The sequence below is a fragment of the Aotus nancymaae genome, unplaced genomic scaffold (genome assembly GCF_030222135.1).
Source record: "Aotus nancymaae isolate 86718 unplaced genomic scaffold, 86718_ANA_hifiasm-v0.15.2.pri h1tg000041l, whole genome shotgun sequence".
NCBI lineage: Eukaryota > Metazoa > Chordata > Mammalia > Primates > Aotidae > Aotus > Aotus nancymaae.
Window position 1 is genome coordinate 38530153 of NW_026988455.1, and position 24651 is coordinate 38554803.

Below are 24651 nucleotides of genomic sequence, written 5' to 3' on the forward strand. Positions count from 1 at the left end.
CATCTTGAAATACTATTCAATGTGGAAACTGTCATTAGGGACTGATTCTGAGGTCACTTCATAAATAGAAACATTCCCTCCTCCTCCAAGTCACAGGAAGAACCTCCTGAAATCTCCGTTCCTTTTGCTTACTGTAGAATATTTTATAACTACCATGGCTTTTGAAATTGAATGTATAAAATGGCGTTGGTTTTCAGTAGCTTCTCAATAACATTTTTGTTGTTGTTGTTGGTAGATTTTCGAATCCTCTCACGATGTTCTGAATTCTAAGGCAAAATGTAATCCCAAACTAGTATCTCCAGGAGAAATCCACTCAGGAAGATATATTTTGCACAATTTCAACTCAAAATCAAAAGGTGCCTTAGAAGATTAATCTAATCTAGTGAATTGCTAGCACATTAGGAAAACTGTATTAACAGAGTCACAGGCATGTAGTGACGAATAGGCACACATGTACCATAAGCAGGTATGTGTGTCTATGAGTACTTGAATTGAGCATATATGTGTGTGTGTTGTTTGTGATATAAATCCATATTTATATTTGTTTGGAAACTTGATGGTTACAAAGTGCTTTCTGTACATTCTACCATTTATTGCAGTTGTGGGGAAGCACTGCATGTATTACTAGGTGATTGTAGAACATCTTCGCAGAGTTATTGGAAGATATCTAGAAAGACATGGATTCAAATAACCCTAGGGATTAACTGTAGAGTCCTTGCTTCCAGGTATCCTCTACAATAATTCACAGCCATAGACTGGTTAATACTGTAGTTGTAACTATGATAGAGACCCTAGGAATATGACAAATTGGCCCCAAACTGGGAGAATTCCTTTCTGAGACAGAAGGCAGGATTTTGGAAATAAGCAGGCTTTGGGAGATATTCTGTGGGTGGCACAGAATAAGGTGATGTTAAAATTTTGAAAAAGTCAAGTAAGTCCCTCTCCAATGAGCCAGGTGACCTAGGTAGACTGGTTACTTAGTAGTCAAGAACACATCTTCTGCCAGGCGTGGTGGCTCATGCCTGTAATATCAGCACTTTTGGGGGCTGAGGAGGGTGGACCACCTGAGTTCAGGAGTTCGAGACCATTCTGGCCAACATGGTGAAACTTGTCTCTACCAAAATACAAAATATTAGCCGGGTGTGGTGGCGCTCACCTGTAGTCCCAGCTACTGGGGAGGCTGAGGCAGGGGAATCGCTTGAACCCTGGAGGTGGAGGTTGCAGCGAGTCGAGACTGCGCCACTGCACTTCAGCCTGGCAGCAGAGCAAGATACAAGACTCCATTTCAAAAAAAAACAAACAAAAAAACCAACCACACCAACAGAAAACTATCTTCATTTTATGAACATATTTGCTTTTCCTTCAAGAGGAGCTTGGAAGTGATCAGGTTGTAGTGGACTGGTGAGGACAGGTGTATTTGCCCTGATGTGGCATTTGTACACCTGCTCACTCTTTAACGGGATTGTACATGAACTTGGAGTGGTTTGGGATTGACTACTACCCTTTCCTTGAGCTGCTGGTGTGTCCTTGACATTCATTTTAATCTGATTTCTTGTTTTTTTCGGGAGGGTGGGTGGAGGGAAGAGGCTGGTGCATAGTTCTGATTTGACAGTTGTTAACTGTATGTTTGACTGGGTCATTTCACTCAGCAAAAGCCCTGGGTGTCATCGCGCTCCTCAGGAGGGAGGTGTGCTGGCTACTGCCAGAGACAAGTTATTCAGCAGCATTCAGAATTGCCTAGTTGCTTCCAAGTTCCCTGCTCTCTTCTATCATATTCTTGTCTGTGTCATGGCTATAACAAAGGGGATACATTTATGCACATGACCAAAGCTCTCTGGAAGATGAGAGAACCATAGTCTTTAAAAGTCATTTGGTCCTATTGTCTTATTTTTCAGATGGTGAGACAGTCTCAAGACGGCTGGATCAATTTTGAGTATGTTCACTTGGCTAGTATGTGGAGTTAGGACTCCCAATCTCAAAGGACTTTCCCTAAACTGCCTGCAAAGGGTGAGTGGTTGGGGTGGAGTGATAGAAGGGTTGGATGACAATGAAAGTTCATGAGATGTCTCCTCTCAAGGCAAGGAAGAAAGAGCTAGACACTGAATTTCCCCATATTGTTCAAGTAATTCTTCTTGCTAGTTTGGTCTACTTCTATCTGTTTTAATGATGTATTGGACATTTACTTCTAAATGGAATGCCTACCTGTATTTGATACAGGTTCTCTCACAGGACACAGGAAATATATAGCAAGGATTAAGTTCTATTTTCTGCATCACTGCTGCATGGGTAGTTAGATGTGTATAATAGTTTTAAACAGTATAAAATATTTATCCTTAAAAGCATATGCCATTAAAGGTGCTGCTTTAAGACCAAAGCATCTGCTTGGGGGTTCTTAATAAGACACATTTGAAACACCACCAATTTTAATAGAATTCTGCAAAATAAACACTACTAGTAAAATCTTCTAAATTTTTATGTAGCCTTAATAGAATGAAGTAGTACATGACAAGGACTAGATCCCTTTTAGGCCAATACCTTTTTATAAGCTCCTCTAACTATTAATACTCAGTTTCTGTAATAGGTGAATTTTTAAAAAAGACATTTATATTTATTTATGATGCTTAACATTACAGGTTCTAAAAATAGAACACAAAAGGAATATGAAAATAAGTCTATGTTAAAGATATATAAGAAGGGACCAGTGAATTCACATTTCATTGTCTTTATCCGGAGAGAAAATTACTGAATAGAACAGCAAACCCAGATGATGTTTGTAAAAGGCAATGTATACACTTAGCATGGTAGCTTATTTGATGGATTTTTTTAAATATAAAAAAGCGTGTTCTTTGGCTGTTTGAATTGTCGTGTTGTCTGGGACCTTGTAGATACATTGCCAGTCAGCTTTCAGCTTAAATGAGCTTTCAGTAAGAGTATTAGTCCTGCAGAATCCCCCAACTCATCCGAGCTCGTTAGTGATGGAGCAAAGACAAGATGTTCTACTTTCCTTTTCTGCATGTTTGGGGAGCATCTTTTAGCTAGCTTCCTCTCCGTGCCACCAACCACTGCAAAATGTTATTCCTAAAGATATAACACATCCATCATGCCAGCTTGATGTAAAATTCCAGCTAAACCCAGTTAATACTGCTGTCTAAATACTAATTTTCAGCTTACTTGTTGCCATTCTTTCATTTCATGGTTTATTTTTCCTATGGTTGTGGAAAAACCCAAGGATGTAACTCCTGAAACATTTCATGGTTTTCTGTTTGCTTACCCACATTTTATTTTTATTCTCAAAACTAGAGGAATAGAACATTCCTGATAAGAGATGTGGCTCAGGTTGATCAATACCTGCCATCTCCCTCACCTCCAGAAGAGTGTGGTACCATCATGCCCAAAACGTATACTATATGATGTTGTGAATTTCCATGACTATTTATTTTCATGGTGTCTCCTAGATGGTGAGGGCAGAAACCTTGTTCTGCTCTTCTTGAATCTATGGAGCATTTCAAAAATAGGTATTGGGAGAAATGCCTGGCAGTGTAGGACAGTGACTTAGAATTTAAGCTTTACCACTTAACTAGCTCTGTGTCCTAGGACAATCACTCACTGTTTTGGACTCTCAATTTCTTTATTTGTACAATAAAATCGTTTCTTCACTGCTCACTTGAAGGAACTGGTGTGAGGCTCAAAATGACTTAAATGCGTGAAAGGATTTTCTACATTTTTCTCCATATATCAAACATTATCATTAGAGTTCTTAACCCAGGAATTCTGTAGTTCTGCAGGTAAGCTTTTAACAAGACAACTTTGTGTTTTCTTGGGGAGAGTATTCCTGACTCTGATAATATTTGAAAATTGACCTTTTGGGATCTGCCTGCAGTTGCTTATATAGTTGTGTTATGGTTCTTAAATGTGTGTTTTTATCAAAAATTGCAATGCATGAGATCTTATTCTATATGGACTGATCTAAAAACTGGTTTTTAAAAACGATCTGCTTTTAAGATGACCCAATATCAGAAGCATAATGACCTAGTTGTACACATTTCATTATTATCTTAGAATTCAGAGGAAGCACAGATCAGGACTTCTGGTAGCCCAGAGTAATGTTAAATTTTTTTTGGTGTGACATAATCTCGAATTCACCCAGTCAGGATGTGGCAAAATCTGATTTTCTGTTTCATATGCATAGTGTTTTTTCTGTGGCAGCTTGCCACCAACCGGATTGGTTTAGATGCCCATTAATCAAATCAAGTCAAAATGACAGTGTGCATACTCTGAAAGCTCCAGTTTGTAGCACCTAGAAGGAGGTCAGTAGGCAGCAAACACCAACCCTGTTTTGCTGTAAGAATGGCAATCAACTTGTGAGGAGCTGCCATTGGGGAGAGAAAATATCTATGATGGGCAAAAGAATGGGTTTTGATGTTACTCAGGTATGAGCTCGTATGTGTTCTTTGCTTTTTACGAGTTATATAACTTCTAAGTCTTGATATTTTTCATCAGTAGAATGACTATACAAATACTTATGTAACTATTAACTTATTTAATCCACACACAGATAAAGACTATTATTGGCCTGTGTTGACAATTGAGACTCAGAAAAGTTAAGTAAATTGCTTAAGGGAAAAGGCACAATCGGGTTTTGAACGCAGGCACTTTGACTCCAGAAGCAGAGTTTTTAGCCACTGCATTATACCACTGATACCTTCCTGCCCAGTGATACTGTCAAGGACTTAATATTTTAGTGAAATGAGTGGCAATGTTTTGAATGGTGTAGGAAAGACATTATATTACACTCTTGCGGCTCGTCATAGGTACCTAGATTCAACACTCATAGAATGGGTTTGTGCCCACTAGGTGGCATTGCTGTTTTAATGAACTGTGAACCAAGCCACTATTTAGGCTTAGGGAGCTGCTAAATTTGAGAGCACTGGCTGGACAGTCTATTTGCATCCCTAAATGTCTGATGGAAAAATCCTCCAAAATTTGGAACATAATTAGAGATACCTAAAGACTAATGGTATCTTGAAATAATTGAGAAAAATATACATGACTTTATTTTGCATGTCAATGTCTGTGCAGAATATCTGGATAAATGTTGAGATTCTCTAGTCTAGTTCTATCAGTTCATAGAATAGACTCAGGGTCAGAGAGGACAAATGACTTGTTCAGGGTAACCCAGACATGATGGTTTGGCTGTAGTTCTCTTTCCATAATATTTCCTGTTGTTACTAAGTCATAAAAAAGCTGTGATTTATGAGTTCTTAGAAGACTCCCCTTTTGAATAAAGGGCAGAAGATTGCTCCACTGTTGTGAGTTTTTGTTTCATAAGGAGTCAAACATATGTTCCAAATTAATAGTAGACTCAGGAACTTAGATATTAAGTTGTATAAATGCAAAGAAAGGTGCTTTTTCCCTCGAAAAGATTGAGTGGCTCTAGTTTAAATGACTGTCCCTATTAGTTGACAATGCAGTTTATGAATTGAGACCCACGGCAGGTAGCAGGTTAACAGAGGAGTGGAGGGACTCTGGAATCAGACTGTCTGAGGTGAACCCTGGCTCTATCATTCAGTAACTATAGGAATCTGGGAAGTCATGAGATATCTCTACGCCTCTGTTTCGGCATCTGTATAACAGAAATACTATTGTAATTTATCTTTTAAGATGTTCGTGAAAAGTAAATGTGTGAAGAGCCCATGATAGAGTAAAAACAAGGTTAAGGATGACAGTAATAATTGGCTATTTTTGTTCTTATAGTTGATGTTTAGTTTTTTTATGTCTCTCAGCTGCGAAAGTCATTACAGGTGCTTTGTCAACAATGTTACTCACTGTCACATGCCGAATTGCAAAAAGGAAGAAATAACACTTCAGGTTTATAACTGTGTAACATTGCTTCTTCCTCAACCAGATGGTACAAATAGCCAAGAATATGGCCATGTATTTCGTTATGTAGTCACAGCAGCTTAATTTAAAACACTTGTAGGCTTTAGGCTCCTATTTGCAGGTTAGACAGAGCAGGTGACTGAGCGCCTGGCATAAAACAATAACAGCTAAGCATTATTGAGTACTTCCTGAGTGCCAAACATTGCTGTGTTTTACACGTATCAACTCATTTAAGCTTTACAACGTCCCTGTGAGCTACAGACTAATGCTTTCCCCCTTGTAAAGATAAAGGAACTGGGATTGAGAAACTTGTTCCAGCTTAAATAATAAGCCAAAGAGCCAGGATTTAAACTCAGGTAGTGCGGTTCTTAATCACTCTGCTCTGCCACCTCTTGGGGTAAAATGCAAAGAGCCCTCAAAGGTTCCTGAGCTCTAGCCTGCTTCCTCCAGTACACTAAATACTGCAGTGAAGCCTGGGATCACCACTGTTTGCTTAGCTCTTCTGGCTACTGTTAACATGCCACCCTGTTACCCAGGAGAGCAATGTGTTAAACCTACTTCAATATTTTTAAGGCAGTTAGTTGATGAGATTAACTGGTTAAACATTTAATAGACTCCTGAGTTTGATGGAGTAAAACAAAGTTGCAGCGGGTCAGAAGAGAGCTTGCCTAAGACAGGGCACTCTTGGTCACTCCTTAGGAATCGAAGGAAAGAGGATCAGCCTTCTGATGCGATCATGCCTACGACTGGCTTATTTGTTGCTCTTGTGTTCTGTAACATTCCAGACTACACTCTTTTCATTGCTGTAATTCAGAATCCCATATGGAATTCTTGAATTCAGATTTACAAGAGCCTTGGCGGTCTTCTGGTCTATCGCCCTGACTTCACCAAGAAGGAAGCTGAGATACTGCTTGCTAAAGTTTGTCCCATTTATCTTAGAGGAAGAGTTGGGCCCCTGTTCATTTGGTTATTCCACACTGTTTCTCTATCTTTCAGCAATTTCACTTTGAATAGCATCAACTTTGAATACATGCCGAAATTTCCCTGTTTATACCAATAACATTTTTCCTTCAGTGAGAACCCAAATTCAACAGATAGCATCTGTTCTTTACAGATAGCATCTTTCTATTTATAATTTCTTCTTTCTTCCTTTGCTTGAAATAAACTTTTATGGGGCGGGGAAAAATGACATTTATTAGAATATATTTAAAAATCAATTTGTTTTCTCATTAGAAGCCATGAATCCAAGTAAGTCAATTTAGATCTAAGAAAATGTCCATACTAAATAGGACCAAGGTAAATTCAAAGCAGCAGAATCGCAACAACAACAACAACAATAACAAACACTGGGAGGAGACTTCCACTTACCGATCTCAGTCATGGTTATCCCTGGTGCTAACTGCCCATTGTTGAAAGAGCTATAGGTAAACAAGTTGGGTACGGATGTGAGGTCATAGATAGGTTCTTGCTTTATCTGTTTGATTCCAGTCATGTCAAGTCCTGACTGATCAGGGGACGGCTGGCCGGAATCAACGTTGTAATAACCCTCAGACTTGGGCAGGTCAATGACGTGCCCGTTGGCGTAAGTGCCGCTGGTCTCGTTGTTCAGGTTGCTCAGGCCATTGCTGATGCTGCTGCTGTACACCCTGGCGAGGGCTTCCGCCTCCCCGCTCTGCTGCTGCCGCTGTTCCTGCAGCCGTTGCTGGTGCTTCTGCACCTCAGCATACAGGCTGTCCCTTTGCTTCTTGGACATCCTCCCAAACTTCACAGCTGGTTTGGAGAGAAAAGCAGAAACCAGCACTTGTGGTTATCATTTGCGTTAACCACCTCAGGTACGACGGGCCATGATATGCTTGGCCCTTCAACATCAAATGCACAAATGTCTGGCAACATAACTTCAGAACCCATTCATTTGGACTCCACATTTGGGGAAAGGTTATATTCAGAGGGTACCTATCCTGGTTTATGCTCACAGTGAGAAATAAATCTAAGCCAGGAAGAAATATAAAAACTTATGTATGCATTTCTCATTGCCATGAAGTTAGAAAGCATATTTTTCTCTTTTTTTCTTACCTGTGAAAAAAATGCAAAAAACAAAAATACCAAATTACCAATAGTACTTGCTATAAAAATGTTAACCAACACTTAAAACTAACTTTTCCCTTAATCATTAGGATTACTAGATTACCAGATTGGACCCTAGTATTTCACTTTCAGACCTATTTTCTGTTTTCTTTCTTAAATTTCTTTTTAATTTTTACAATATCTTTCTTTAAGAGACAGGATCTTGCTCTGTTGCCCAGGCTGGAGTGCAATGGCATGATCATAGCTCACTGAAATCTCAGGTTCCTGGGCTCAAGCAACCCTCCCGCCTCAGTCTCCTGAGTAGTTAGGACTACAGGTACATGTTACCAGGTACACGTCACCAGGTCCAGCTAGCTTTATTTATTTTTGTAGAGATGGGGCCTTGCTATATTGCTCAGTCTAGTCTTGAACTCCTGGCCTCGAGCAAGCCTCCCGTCTCATCCTCCCAAAGTGCTGTGATTACAGATATGAGCCATTGAACCCGGCCAGGTCGATTTTCTAAATGCTGTGTTAGGTTAAGACCAAAGACATGGGGCTGGGTGATAAACATAATTTTAAGCAATGGCGTCATTTGTCTTCAGTTGCCTTTTGGTATCAAATGATAAGAATCTTTGGAAAACAGCAATTTGGGGCATCCAATGCTGAGCAATGAGCAGAACAGTAACTATCTTTTCTCATTCTACCACTCTCAAGCTTTATTTTTCCCATCTCTTCTGGCAATATTCTCAGACAGTCTGAGGAAGAAGAAGGAAGTGCTGCAAGTAGTCACAGAGTAATAAAGCTGCTTTCATTTCAATGTGTTGTTTCCTAAGATACTGAACCTCCTGAACTGTTGTGAATATTGACATTTTTCCTCACAAGTTGTCAACTGCCTTTTTAGGATGTGAACATCCTGAGTCACTGGCCTACCTTGTTTGAATTATCAAGGATTGTTCAGCTCATGTTAATGCTGGGGATTATGACAAACTTGGAGGCTCCTCTCTGAGTTTCTGTTTTCTGTTCTTTTGTGACTGTATTCCTACCACCTCTTGGTGTTAGGAGCTCAGAGAACGGAAAAGGAAGGAAATGGAGTTTAGAAAAAGGCTCGGTTCCTGGATTCAGTCATGAGGGTTGACGCTCTTCTGAGAACATCATCTAAATGATGACGTGCTTAAGAACTCTCTAGCACAAAGGGAACACAGAAGAAATTCCCTCAGTGAAAGAGCGGCCATTCACCCTCCTCCTCAAATATTCTTCCTAAATTCATTTTCTTCTTCCATTGGGTACAGAGCTACCATACTTATCTGAGCATAGGCTGATCAGAATGGAGACCATTCCTCCCAACCCCCATCACTGGTGGGTGTGCAGGTGATTAAGTTCTGATTAATGGGAAGTAAATGGAAGTGTTGCATTCACTCCCAGGTATTGGGGCATGTTTTCCTCCTTGCCTGCTCGATTGTGGATGTGAGGGCTGGGCTTGAAGAAGACAAACTCTTTCTGTATCTTCTTAATCCTTCTTAAAAATCTACATTCTGGCTTCCTGATGCTGCCTTAGTAGGTAAACAGGGTGATAATTATCTAGTAACTTTTTCTGTGTGAAGACAAACAATCTGACTCATTCAGACCAACCTCCCCTTTCCGTCTTAGTGGTTGCTTTCATGTGGTCTTGAATTATTTAGATTGTTGTATTTAACTTTGTTTGTAGAGACACTACCCTTCTTAAATTTTGATTCTCAGAAACAAATTTATTTGCTTACTAATTGCAGTGACATTTCCAGTTTGTCTGTGTACCGAATTCTACAGTAACTTGTAGGGCAAGCTTCCTCTGTATCTTTATATTACATCTTTCCAAGCAATTTATTACATATTATTCTCTAGGGGAAAAAACACCTTTTGTAAAGGAAAAAATAAACAATTACAAATATTGATTCAGAAAGAACTTCCCCTACTCCCCCAGGAAACTAGTGCTTTTTATTCGCTGCCCTTCTGCCCTTTGCATTTGGGTGGGTTCAGAATAGCTCTTTATTGTAGAGTTATGGAAGTGAATACAAGGTTTGTATCCATTGCTATAGATCAAGATTTTTATTATAGCTAGGGTACATTTACTTTCTGACTTATTTTAGTAGAATAGCTTTGCATTTTATTGGTTCAAAATTTATAGGAATTAAAAATTGAGAATAAGAAGCTCTTCTAACATAAATACAGAAATGCAGTATTTTTTGAAAGAATCTTTTCCATTTAATCCTTGCTTTAGATTTCTGTATACACTTTATTTAGGAAATAAACTTTGTGGAGGACTGATTGCATTAATGACCCTGATTCCTCTTGTCTATCTCTTTCCATGCCTTTCCCCAGGTCAATTTGCAGTGCTCTTTCTTTCTTTGCAGGCATCCTGCCCAGAGTCATGTGACCCACTGGGGACCAACGGAATATTGACAAATGTGACACAGCAGAGACTTGAAAAAGGCTTGTGTGATTGTGCACCTCACCGTGATAAGGACATGCCTGAGCTATCTTGCTGGAGGATAAGCTTGCTGGGGGATATGTGAAGCAGAGCCAAACCTCTTTGGTCCTCCCAGGCAAGACTATCTACAATTAGCCGAGCTATAGAAGTGACCTGCAGCTGATGTATGCAGAAATCTGCTGTTAACCACAGACATCATAATCACAAGCTAACAATGTCAAAAGAGTATGCTGCCAAGACCTCTGCCATGGTAAACATCTAAGAACCCAACAAAGAAAAGCTCTGCATTTTTTACAAAATTGACTTATCCTGTCACTGAGCAACTGAAATATTTTCAAGGAAACAACGTAAAACTACTACATTTTAGAGTTGTTTCAGGCATAATCCTAAATCAAAGACTGCACTGACAATGACTATAATACTATTCTCAAATTAGTTTTCCATTTATTTCAGAAACACGGATGAGCCAGTGTTTTCAGTTTTATGCCCCTTCTTGCAATAACAGTTGTGACAAATTTGGGGAAAAATTACACAACAAAAATAAACCTACTGATTTTCTTGACATAATTCATTTTCACTATTTGTAAATACATTTGTTGTATTCATAGAACTATTTTAACAAAGGCCATGTTAATATTTCAAATATTAGCATTCTTCTTATTGCTACATATTAATCAGACTGGCATATATTTTAACTGTTTGCCTCTCTCAAACCTGAATTATTCTGTTAATGACATTCACTTGAGTATAAAGACAGCCTCTTATTAAACTGCTACCTTTTAAAGAAACCAGCACAATTCTGTATACATTGTAAGTGCTTTATAAATATTCAGTGATGATGGTATTTGCTCATTATATGCTCTTAACCCTCATTTTGATTCCATAATAGCAAAGAACAATTTTATGTGAAAGTATCGGAAATCATTTCATATTTATTTGAACTGTGATATTCTAAGTGGAATGGAAGTTTTTGATATAACTAAAAAATAAAGTCATAGCTCCTTCAAAGATTTCTATTTATATAAGACATGGAGACGTGTTTTTGCTTTCAAGAGAACCCAATTGACTATCATCTATGACTTTCTATAAATTTCCAAAATTATTTTATCTACTATCATTAGTTGTAAACTTCTCTGTATTTGCATTTTGCTGTTTACCAATGAAACTGGTCTTAATTTCTTTTCAGCTTCAGAGATGTGCCTCTTCTGCTGCCCCTTTTTTAGTGCTGCAGGCTTCGTATTAGAAATCTGATTCAATCTACCTACGCCTACTCATTATTTTAAAATCTTGTCTCTCTTCTCCTTCCTCTTTTTCTCCAACAGAACTCCCTGTGATGATGAAATGTTCTCTGTGCTTTCCAATACGGTAGCTGCAAGCTGCATGTGCCTAATGAATACTTGAAATATAGCTAGTGTGACTGAAGAACTGAATTTTAAATTTTATTTAATTTAAATTCATTTAAATTTAAATTATTTAAATAGTGACATGTGGATTGGGCAATGCAGTTCTGGACAGAAAAAGCTTAATCTGTGAAACCTGTCCTTATAGGACAACTTCTGTCTTTTTGTAGAGGCATGCTACTCAGGAGGACATATTCTAGTGAGTATCAATTTGTAGTAGCACAATTGGAAAGAGTTACCCTGAAGATTCCTTTGTAAAGGGTGTAGGTAAAAGGAAAAAAAAATGATAGAGAAGATTCAGTGGGCATATGCATGCTACCAATTCACACACACACATGTACACACGCCTTCACCTTTTTACATGCATAAAGACACATGTATATGTAATTCCAAGTGGATTTGATTTTTGATTCTTTGCTTAAGCTAAATTTGTACAAATTCATTATTGATAAATTTGATGACTACTGATATATTTGCCAAAGCTAATAAACCAGTATAGCAGTGAAATTTCAGGAGAGAATGAAAATCCAATGTTTTCAACAGTTATTTTAAGCTATCTCCTAGTGGCCATGTTCATTAACCACGTACGGTGAAATAAACATTCTTGGAGCCTAATCAACAGAGAGCAAATGTATATACCAAAATGAAGATGCCACTTCATCTCTGAGGGAAGTAGGGGGCTGTAGAAAGCAGTTAGATGTGAGGATATCTCACTCCGGCTATTTGTACGATTTCTAAAGCACTTTAAAAATAGTTGCTGAATCAGAAGAAGGTAGGGATTATTCTGATTCAGAAATAACCCTGCCTTTCATTCTTGAGCCCTTACTAGACATAGGTAATCAAACATAATTTCAGGGCTGTTGAATCGCTCAATACTACATACTAGGCATTACTTATCAATAGGAGATAAAACCTATTCAGCTTCTTTGGTATTAGTTTAATTTACTTGGCTTAAGTTACTCTTTCTAATCAAGGTTCAGACCAAACTTTCTCTGTGTGATGTAGTGAAGAAGCAGCTTTTTCCCTTAGAGAGAATAATTTGTTTTTTTCTTCTGCTTGAGCCCCTTCTTCTCCACATTCCCCACCCCACCCACACCCCTGACCCTTTCTCCTCATGATTAATTTCACATAAGATGTGCTTAGGAGGCATTTTGGAAGATGTCCCAGGCAGCCTCCGGATTGTCTCTGGACCCAAAGTTGAAATGAATCATTATTCTTAATCCTCAGTGTCCTTAGACACTATATTGCTTTTATTTGCAAGAGGTTTATGTGCTACAATGAATTCCTTCCTCCTTGAGAATAAATTGTGGCTCTGTTAAATGACCCTTTCACCCTCTCAACACATTTCTTTTATGTTATGGGATTAAGACCACATAGATTTTGTGGGCTGATGTCACTAAATCTGCTGAATATGCCTCGGATCATATATTCATCTCTTGTCCATGATTCTGCTCACCAGCACAGACTCAGACCTGCCCTTCCAGAAAGATACTTCCTTTTATTATAGGAGGAAGTAACAAAAACAAATACCCTATGACTTATCTCTTTGCACAATTATTAATGGGGCTTTTCAGACACTGTGAGTTAATGTGCTACCTACTGCCATATGGTAGACATGAAGTTCAAAATCATCAGCTCGAATTCCCATATAATTATACCAAATAAGTATTGAAAACCACTTAACCCTCTCTCTGAATTTATTTGCCTTGGTTATACAGAGGTACACATTGCTATAAATTTACTTTAGGAGTAAACGTATGTGGTTAGTGAACCCAGTAAAACAAATTTAAAAAGAAAATCAGTTTATAGAAAAATTTTGGAAACCTCATCTCTGTAGCTTTAAAAGCTACCTATAAACTGAAGGATTTTCATTAGATTCTTTTTTTTTTTTTTTGGTCAAATTTGTTTTATAGGTGTACTTTTGTACAGGACAAGTTTAGGTGAATTGGGAGTTAGAGAAAAGGTAAAGAATCTACTCACTCATGAAATCCCTTTATACTAAATGCATGCCAATTATTCATATTTCTTTAAAACTTGGAAGTTTCTTGTTTTCTGTGTGTCTATACAGCTTTGAATTTTACCAGAGGAAGTGCAACCAGAGGCCCGGAATCCACAGTGATTTACATAAAGACAGAAAGTATCAGGGGCATTGTCTATGTATCAGGCTCTAGGTACAAGAGATTTCCATGGATCGTTCAACAAACATTTAGGTGCGTACTTTTAACCAGAGCCTGAGGTTTTCATGAGACCAAGACAGAAATGGCCCCATGACTCAGGGCCACTCATAATATGATACGGGGTGATGTGTCCAATGTCATTAGGGAAAGAATTAGTTTGGATGAATGACTGAAAATGGAAAAAAAGCTAGGTGAAATTCTTTGCTCATCTTGTTTAAGTTTATTTGGCCTCTTCCATTACTCTAAGACGTTCCCTTGAGAAGCCAAGCCATTCAATGTGGGTGGGCATGAAGGTGGAGTACACATTGTATCATGTTCTGAGTAGGACATCACCTACACAGCCCTCCTGAGACTTGGACTTCTGCTCTCGCCTTTGGAAACTTCATCATGGGCCCAGTTAGTTCAAAACCTCCTCTGGGTAGTATGACCAGCCAGCAGAACTTCCTGGCTTCCCATAGAAGCATATGCAATTTCTTAGTGTCTCCATACAGTAAGCAAGCCCGGTCAGACCTACCCAGTGAACATAGACATGGTCCTGCTTTGCTTAGGACTTTCTGGCATTATGTCTGAAAGTCTCATGTCCCAGGACATCCCTCATTGGCAGGCAAACCTAGACAGATGGTTACCTTCGACCTAGGTCTATGTGGCTTCCTCTAAACCTAGTTAGCACAAGTTGCTCCTTGAGCTACAGTAAAGTCTTTGCTTTCTTCTTATTTCATAGGCAATGCTACATTTTTCTGTGTTCTTACTTTTCCTTTTAATGCACTACTAGCACAGTGATTTTCTTTTCTTCTTTTTCCCAATTCCCTCATCTAGAATTCTTCCAGTGGCTTAAATAGACTCCAGCAAAACATCCATTTGAAAGGGCTTAAGTAAGAAACAGGAAGGTAATGCCTTACCATCTCTTGACATTCCTAGGGCAAGACACTTCTGCAGTCGGCAGTGTTGGCAACGGTTTCTGTTGGTTCTGTCAATTAAACAGTTTCTCTGCCTTGGGCAGGAATAAGAGGCATTGTTCTGCTGGCTCCTCCTAAAGAATCCCTTGAGGGAAAAAGAGAAGGGAAGGGAAACAGATTTATAAGAAGGGACACAGAGAACATTAACATATGCATTTGCAACATTTTCTACAGTGAACGTAACTGAGTTTAATTTTTAAAGCTCTTTGGATACCTCTTCTTGTATGGCTGGCAGATATTTCTGCTGGGGAAAATATATGCTATCTGCAGAGATATGAAGGTATCATTCATTTACCCATTCACTCCTTCATTCGTTCCTTGAATCAATGTTTGTGAAAGACATTTGCAGCTGCGCTATTCTGTTTAGAAATAAACAGAAGTTTCTGCCTCCCGAAGAGCAGTGGGGAAGGGGTAACAAAGGAGAGTGTCGCTGCTAAACCAAACATGACAGAACTTGGTGGGGACGATCATACAGGCTTGTGTCAAGTGTTGTGGTGGCGAGGAACTTGAAGTATTGGTACGCAAGAGCAACACTGAGGAGTATGTGCTATGGTTTTCTTAGTTTCTAAGATGGGTTTTTCCCCACCATAAAATTTTTGAATTTGGCTAGAATGCAGCCGAAAAGTTTTTTTTTTTTTTTTTTTTTTTAAGCTCTTTGAGGTGTCTTGCTATGTTGTTCATGCTAGAGTGCAGTGGCTATTTACAGGCACGATCATAGCGTACTGCGGCCTCAAACTCCTAGACTCAAGTGATCCTTCTGCCTCAGCCGATAGCTGGGATTACAGGTGTGTGCCACCGTGAATGGGTGTGGAAAGTTGGTTTAAATAATCAACCCCAACTTGGAAAAAAAATGTTATATATAAGCTGCTCAACAACAAAAAGTATTAAGTCAAAACTGAATGAATGGTCTCTACTTGGCCTCAGGCTATTCAGCGTAAGACGTCTTCATGCAAGTACATTTGGGTTCATCATGTACAAAATGAACTACCAGTGACCATACACTGCTTCTCTAAATAAATCCACAGCTGAGTTAATTTTTTAAAAATTTCTCCTTAGTTGTCTTACAGAAAACTCTGTTGGAGAAAACAAGCATTTTCTCCGTAGATAAGTTATCATTCATCCATTCATTGACTCATCAATTTCCCTAATCGCTCTTTACTCTTGAATTGCCTAGAGCGAAAAAGGAAAAGTACAAAGTGTCATGAACAAAATGATGGTCTACATTAGGCTTTCCAAGAGAAATTTTGGAAAAAGATATCCTACAGCCTCATCATTTGGAAGGAGGAAGTCTAGAAAAGCTCAGGAAGGGTAGACTCAATGCCTATCTTGCAGAGAAGCCTGGAATAGATCCCCTGACTTCCCTCAAACAGCTTCTGTGTTTCCTCAGCTATCTACAGGATGAAGAGCCAGGGCTAGGTGAGCCTAGTGAGTAAGTCACCTTGCCCACAACATTTCAAGGTCGTCTAAAATTTTTGTGATTAGAAAACAGTATTTTAACACAATGTGTTAAAAATCAATATTAATGCAAAAATACCCAATACTTTAAATAAAGGATCTGTATTATTGATATTCCTTTTGTCTTGAACTCCAATATAGCTCAGCATGTCATTGTTGAAGAGAGCTTGGTCAATCTGTGAAGCATCTCAGAAATGGAGGTGTGGCCAAGGATCTCCTTAGAAAGAGAGTCCCAACTGGCTTAGCCATTCAATAATAAGGACTAGTTTCATCCTCATATATCCATGTGCATTCCTTATTTAATAAACCAGTGATGGCAGAATGAGACATCTGACTGTCCAGTTTGACTGAATTCATGGAGCACCTTAAAATAGAGATCAAACATAAGCCCCCAGGGATTGAAATGATGCACTTCATATACCCTGAAAACCGTCAGAAAGTATAACCTCAGCCCATCAGTCTTGATTAAAGATGACTTGAAATTTACATTTTAAGACAGAATTGTGTGGCTTTTATCTTTGGATACTCTAGTACTACTTAGCAAAAGAGTTGACAGGACAGAAAGGACTTTTCTGAAGTCACAGCTACAGCCCTAATTTAAGACCAATTTGACATTAATTACGAAGTGTTTCTTGCTTATCTGTTGCTCATTATTGCAAATGAGGTTTTTGGCATGAAAAAGAGATTGCATTCCAAATTTTTTTGAGTGAACAGGAATTTGAATAAGTGTACAAGCTGAATTGATGTTTTTTAGAATGGGTTGTTTATGTTGACTTGAAAACAGTATTATGAAAACTCAGAGGTTAATACTCAATGTGCTGACATTGACATCAAGTTCTAAAGAGAAATTTTAAGTTTTCTATTTGTAGAAAAAATGTGACATATTTACAAATGTGGGGCTTTCCATGAATTAAAAAAATAGTGTGGTGTACAGTGCCATTTTGACTAAAACCTTAGAGTATGCTTCATAATAACAGCATAATTACTTTGATTGTGGATTCTTCCTTTAAATAGAAAGGATAACATTTGTTCTTGACTGTTGGCCTATTGGGTTATATTTGTGCACTAGCTAAATCTTTTGTAAATTACTGTTTAAAATATTTTGCTTTTTAACTTGAACATATCCCCATATTTTGAAATCACACATTTTTCAAATAGAGCTTATACAATCAAATGCCAAGCATCTCCATTTTGACACTGATCTAAAAATCAGTTTTAGTAGATATTAGAAAACCAGAGTTCTCCAGATTGCATAGCAAGCCAATAGAACAGTGGAAATACTTTCAAAGAAGAGGATTCTGACTTCATAATTATTATTGTTTATGAAGAAAACTATTTGTCTATCTGCCTAGAGGACGTAATAACTTACTCAAGAAGGGTAAAGAATTGCTGACATAATTTTGCTTATTGTTTCTTCTTGATGAATTTAAAAATTGCATTAGAGTGAATAACATGTAATTCTTAATTATAGGTCTGCAGAGGAACAGAATTTGAAGAACATCTCATGATATTCACAAATAGATTATTACTAATCCCTAAAGTACAGCAGTGTGTTGACAGGTTAGTATGTTAGTTACCACCACGCTCCCTCCCTTCTTCCCTCTCCCTTTTTATTCTTATTTATTTCCTTTTCTTTTCTTTGTCTGGTTTTAATTCTAGGACTCATGCATTTTTAGACTATTATGAAGACATTGTCAATTTTTCACACAGTACCAGTATTTGACAGCTACAGTATGTTTTGCCTTCTTTATATTTGAAAGCCTGTTAAGATTAAGATTAGATCTTAGACTCTGTGACTGTACTACATCTCCCTCAGTTTACTGGCCTTAGAAGAATAATTCACTTTGCTTGCATCTTTGATCAAAATTATAATTGCTCTGGCCAACAACTGTACCGGCATATTACCTTTCCCTCCCAGACTGTGGCTGCATTTTATTTGTTCTGGTTACACATGGTACTTTAACGTTAGCTGTTTGATTTCCCCTGGCTATTGTGTCTCTCACACTCACTTTCTTTCCTTCTAAGGATTCATTATTAAAACTTACTGTTAAATTTCAAAGTTTTCTCCTTTTAGATTAGGTCTACATTTACTGCTATTCCTCTAACTCTTTGTTTAGGAAAGCGACTTGCTACCTGGAATTAATTTGCCCGGGAAAAATGGGTGGAATCTGTCTGGAAGGGGAACGCTGGACTGAGACTGAAAAACTCTGTGTTTTTGGCTATGCTCTGTTCTTTACTGTCTGAATCAGTGATGTTGATCAAATGACATGATCTTGTTTCTACCTCAGGGCCTCATCGGAAAATGAAGAGGTGGGGGCAGGTGAATTTCAGTCGATTAGAAGTCTTGTCGGCTTCTAACTTACCATGCTTCTAGTTTTCTTTTTTTTTTTCCTGGAATGTGAGAATAAAGGATGGCCATATGCATATTGCAGCTGTTACCTTGACTTCCTCTTTCTCAAGCAGATACTTAAATATATATCTATTAGTTTATAATCTTTATTTTAACCTTTAGTTTTTAAATATAGTAATAAGTGCCTTGGCATTTACTAGAGACAATACTGCTAAAACAGCAAAATTCAGTATTTATAACTCTGGAAATGTGAATAATTCAAGGTTTTAAATACGTATCCATTTTTAAGGAGCTGCTGACCAGTTAGACAATAACAAAAAGGTAAAAGGCAAAGGAACAGAAAATCGACCCTCCCACCCACCACACAAGAATTCCTGAATGTCAGCAGCAGGCAGAAGAATCCTTTAGCAAGCCTTCTTTAAAAAGGCGTCACGGTGTCTTGTGAGGTATACAGATGCCTGAGGCAAATACAGAACCGTGCAGTATGAAAGTCCCATACCTTGCAGCCTTCACATGTGATGACTCCGTAGTGGATCCCAGAGGACTTATCGCCACAAATTTTGCATGGTATCACTTCGATTTGTGCTGAAAGGAGAAAATAGACATTTTGAGCACACAAAAATTTTCTTTCTCCTTTCACTCTTCCTATCTCTTTTCCATCTATCTCTGTGGTGATGTTTGTGTTTCAAATTACTGGGGGTGTGGGTGGTGGTGTGGGAGTCATGCATTATTATTTCAGTGAGTGTCCTAAGCTTCTTCTAAGTCAAATTACATTTATCTGCCATTGTTGACTTCGTTTTTCTCAAACTAAAAAAATATAGCCAGAACCCAGTTTTCCAAAGTCTTGCATTCACTGTTTTCTCCTTTTTGAACTTGACCTTAAAATAGTACAACTCAAAAAGCTCTTGAACCTACGACTTTTCTTTTCTTGTTTTGCACTTGAAACATTAAGTTCCTGAGAGCTTTCACATGGCTTTATCTCAATGATATTTAAAATAAATACATAAATTAAAGCAAAACTCTGGGAGGGGGCAGTGCGTGGCAGCTGTATAAATTGTGTGGCTGGATGTTTACTTACAAAAATGCCAATAGTAAATCAGTCCAATATTTATTGAGCATGCTGTATATGTTCTCTAAGATAATAAAGGCTGATGATGGAGGATAAGATGTGCTAATGATACCAATAATCTAGTTAATAAAATAAAATTAACACATGGAGAAATCAGGATAAATTATGAGGGTACTAAATATGAATTTAATACAAACAAATAGTTTCATTGGAGATGAAGGTATTTTTGTTGATTTCGAAGATTGTGCAGGATTTAATTAGGCTGAAAAAGGCAAAGAGCATTTCTGCACGCAGAAGGAAATGAAAAAAGATTGGAGGGAGGTCTGGGATGATTGTGGATTGTAATCATTGAGACCGTTATTTGGCTATAATGTAAATTTAGGTCAGATGATTGGCCAAAGGGATGATGTCAGATTATGGAGCTCCTGGGGTTAGGCAGAGGGGTTTTCACTTGATCTTGCTGGCCATAAGGAATCAAGGAAGTGAACAGGGTGAAGAAATAATGAAAGTAATTCACCTTAGAAAGGTGTGTTTGGCAGGCTACCCATAGACAAGCAGAAGACCAACTAAAGATCATTCCCAACTTGGGTGTTAGGTGATGAAAACATGGCTTATTACATCAGTGGCAGGATAAATGGAGAGGAAGATGTAAAGAGAAAGATGGTTCAAAGGTAGAAGCTAGATTATATGATTTTAAAAAGGGAACAGACATGAAATGAAGAGTCAAAGGTGACTTCTAGTTTCCTAGCCAAGAGGCTGAGAGAGATAAAGTAGTAAGTTCGACAAAAATGGGGTTGTTGGTAAGGCAATTACTTTGGTGGAATATGGTAGGGCATGGGATTTCCATTTTCTATGTGTGCAATTTGTTGTAATGTCCTGTGTGTATATAGAACGTCTTGGCAAGATGATTTTAAATAATCAGCACACAGGTTATGGATGAATCTATGAGATAAAATTTATTTAGAATGTAGTGATTCCTATGTCTGATAGTATTCTAAGAGTTGTTAAAATTATACACACTAGGAAGATCTGCTATTTCCTCTTCCAATTTAAAATAATTATGCAAAATATACTTCAAAATGCTTTGTATATCAATCTGCCACTTGGATGCTTTTCTACAGTTTCTCACTCTTGAATAAACAAAACAAATAAATGCAAGGCATTGCCCTCTTTTTCTTATTATTTTACATTTTTTAAAAGACAATACTTAGCTTTAGGGTGGTACATTAAATGTTTTAAAAGTCAATATTTCACAGAAATTTCAAATCATCTTTGTAAGCAAAAAACCCTCAGTGTTGTGCCTACTTTTCATGTGAGAAAAAATTGAAGATCCAGGTTGTTAAATTCTGGTTTTGAGTTGATTTGGGAAGTGACAACCAGAAATTAGGTAAATATCCTGATGCTTCATTCAGTAACCATTATCGGACTCCCACACAGAAAGAGTAAGATTACATTTTTAAATTCCTTTATTACTCCAATAGCTCCAGCTAAAGAGCTAATGACAAAAAACATCAGAAGAGACAGTCACCTAAAACACTTATGAGACTAAGTTCCATTCATTTCTTTTTATTTGAGCTTCTAGATTACATGAACTAGTATTTGTTTTTAAGATTTTGTGATAGGAGAAAACTAATTGGATGTTATTCTGTTCTGTCCTTCTGGACTCCAGTCTTTAGTCTGTTAATGATTGGAGCCATGGCCAAGATAAAATCTCTGATCTTTTGTTTTCTGGTTTACAAAGCTTAACTGACAAACTTCATAGATTTGTGAGGATCAAGTAGATATTTTACGTAGAAGCACTTTGTAAAACGGTAAAGAGCTAGGAAATGTTATCCTTCACCACCACCATCATCATGACATCAATCGTCATCGTTAACTGGTTTTCTAAAACTTGGATACAAAATATGACAAGCCACATTATTATTACTTTATCAAAGATCTTTTCATTTAAAAATAATCTAATGAATGACACTGCAAATCATTGTACTATGGGTTTTTTTTTTTTTTTTTTAGCAATAACCTTTCAAATGTTGGATTGTTTATAATGATTACAAAATTGATTGAAAATCTCAGGTGTCCATTGTATAGTTTTTAGCTTATATGATATTAAGTCAGAGGGTCTCTTTGCATAGATTACTCCCCAGGGAGTAGCTTACACGTGGGGAGAATCTGCTTCAATAAGTTCTTAATTATAAAATGATCTAACTTTAAAGGAAATGAAAATAGAGGTAATTTGCCCCCTGGGGTGTGACAAGATGTTTTTGAAAGCCACAGAGGTTATCTTACACAACTTTGGAAATACAAATGAGACAAGGAACATTCGATAGAGCATCTGCATATTTATACATATTTATAATCCTGGCTCAACATGTAATCCTGAAGAACTATAAACATCTTAACAGCATTTTTACAGAGAAATAAGTCACTTAAAATGGTATATGTGTATAGTTGTGTGTGGAAAGGGGTTATCGGTTTGGAAATCTGTGACCATTTTAACTTATTGTGATAGAATAAATCATCTGAGGTTTATTCTAGGTAAAGGTAAATTTAAGTCATTTAAAGTACTAATTCTTTTTATTTTCTTTCATGTAAGGAAATAAACTGCTTCTGAGCCACAGCTTTATAGTTTATACTATTTTTTTCTTTTTTTTTTTTTTTGAGATGCAGTCTTACTCTGTTGCCAGGCTAGAGTGCAGTGGTGCAAACTTGGCTCACCGCAACTTCTACCTCCTGGGTTCAAGCAATTCTCCTGCCTCAGCCTCTTGAGTAGCTGGGACTACAGGCAAGTGCCACCACCCCCAGTTAATTTTTGTATTTTTAGTAGAGACAGGGTTTCACCATGTTGGCCAGGCTGATCTCTGTCTCCTGACCTCATGATCTGCCCACCGTGGCCTCCCAAAGTGTTGGGATTACAGGTATGAGTGATTGCACCCGGCCTATATTATGTATTTTATAAAGCACATCTTCCAGACAGCATTTCACACACTGATTAGAACAACAAATCTTGTTATTGCTCCAATGCCTGCCATTTCTAAATATCTTGCCATTATAATAGGCATAGCCTCTTGTGGAATTGTCTTGCAGTGAATACAGATCTAGTGACATGCTACTGACTGTGGTTTCCAACTGAACATCTTGGGAGGATTTGGTTGTTTGGACCTCACCAGCTCTTACAATGAAGGTAATAGAAGGTAACTGAGGAAGAGTTTGACTTTTGTACTTTTGTTTGACTCATGGATTTATTCAACAATAGTATTCTCCAAGAGACAGACTTAGAGGAACTGAAATGCCCTGAGGGATGCCTCAAGTGAGGTTTATTCATTTTTCATTTTTTCAATTTCTTATATATTCATTTCACTTATATTTTTCTATTGGTAATCCTTTGTGGAGACTATAGTTAAAATTTTATGTATTAATTAACGCTTTTGTTTATAAAATTAATGCTATGTAGTTTTATCTTTTTTGAAACAATATTCTGACAGTGTCAAAGAGTGTCATCAAAGGTTTAAAATAATTTGCTGCTTTACTTTATATTAGAACAATTGATGAAGTACAATTAGTTGACTATCTTGTAATCTGGCAGCAGATACTATTCAACAATTATGGAATAATCAAAATTTATCTTCCTCTTTGAAGATGGTGATTCTCTCCCCAGAATCCCCCTGAAAACCCCTTCCTTGCTTAGAGTTTCTTGCCATAACTTTGCATAAAACTACCATGTTTTCACTTCTTCCTGCGTATGGAAACACACACATTTTTAGTTCTGCCCCCTCAGAACCTCTGCTAGTAACAGCAGGTGTTAAGATTATATAAATGACCAATGGAACAGAACAGAGGCGTCGGAGGCGACACAACATATCTACAACCACCCGATCTTTGACAAACCCGACAAAAACAAGCAATGGGGAAAGGAATCCCTGTTCAATAAGTGGTGTTGGGAAAACTGGCTAGCCATATGCAGAAAGCAGAAACTGGACCCCTTCCTGACACCTTACACTAAAATTGACTCCAGATGGATTAAAGACTTAAACATAAGATGTAACACCATAAAAACACTAGAAGGAAACCTAGGAAAAACCATTCAGAACATAGGCGTAGGCAAGGACTTTATGACCAAAACACCAAAAGCATTGGCAACAAAAGCCAAAATAGACAAATGGGACCTGATCAAACTCCACAGCTTTTGCACGGCGAAAGAAACAGTCAATAGAGTGAATCGGCAACCAACAGAATGGGAAAAAATTTTTGCAGCCTACCCGTCTGACAAAGGGCGGGTAAAATCCAGAATTTACAACGAGCTAAAAAAGATTTATAAGAAAAAAACAAACAGGCCCATTCAAAAATGGGCGAAGGATATGAACAGATACTTTACAAAAAAAGACATACATGAGGCCAACAAGCATATGAAAAAATGCTCATCATCACTGGTCATTAGGGAAATGCAAATCAAAACTACGTTGAGATACCATCTCACGCCAGTTAGAATGGCGATCATTAAAAAATCTGGAGACAACAGATGCTGGAGAGGATGTGGAGAAATAGGAACACTTTTACACTGTTGGTGGGAGTGTAAATTAGTTCAACCATTGTGGAAAACAGTGTGGTGATTCCTCAAGGACCTAGAAATAGAAATTCCATTTGACCCAGCAATCCCATTACTGGGTATATATCCAAAGGATTATAAATCATTCTACTATAAGGACACATGCACACGAATGTTCATTGCAGCACGGTTTACTATAGCAAAGACCTGGAACCAACCCAAATGCCCATCAATGATAGACTGGACAGGAAAAATGTGGCACATATACACCATGGAATATTATGCAGCCATCA

General features: G+C 37.8%; 2 protein-coding genes across 14 annotated transcripts in view; one reads left to right on the forward strand and one right to left on the reverse strand.

Annotated features, from left to right (window-relative positions):
- The window catches only part of TRPM6 (transient receptor potential cation channel subfamily M member 6), a 247770-nt gene extending 236322 nt beyond the window's left edge, over window positions 1–11448 (forward strand). For 7 of the 12 annotated variants that reach the window (XR_010337031.1, XR_010337035.1, XR_010337040.1 and 4 more), the window contains 2 exons: window positions 1896–2007; window positions 10300–11448. The gene's annotated coding sequence lies outside the window, so the exon portion shown is untranslated. The remainder of the gene's footprint in view (window positions 1–1895; window positions 2008–10299) is intronic. The other 5 variants (XR_010337037.1, XR_010337034.1, XR_010337038.1 and 2 more) reach the window with 3 other exon arrangements.
- The window catches only part of RORB (RAR related orphan receptor B), a 196166-nt gene that overhangs the window by 42646 nt on the left and 128869 nt on the right, over window positions 1–24651 (reverse strand). For both annotated transcript variants that reach the window (XM_012454157.2, XM_064361643.1), the window contains exons 2-4: window positions 19246–19331; window positions 14885–15026; window positions 7249–7650 (exon numbers count right to left, since the gene is read on the reverse strand). In XM_012454157.2, the coding sequence (XP_012309580.1) occupies window positions 7249–7650; window positions 14885–15026; window positions 19246–19331 (630 nt within the window). The remainder of the gene's footprint in view (window positions 1–7248; window positions 7651–14884; window positions 15027–19245; window positions 19332–24651) is intronic.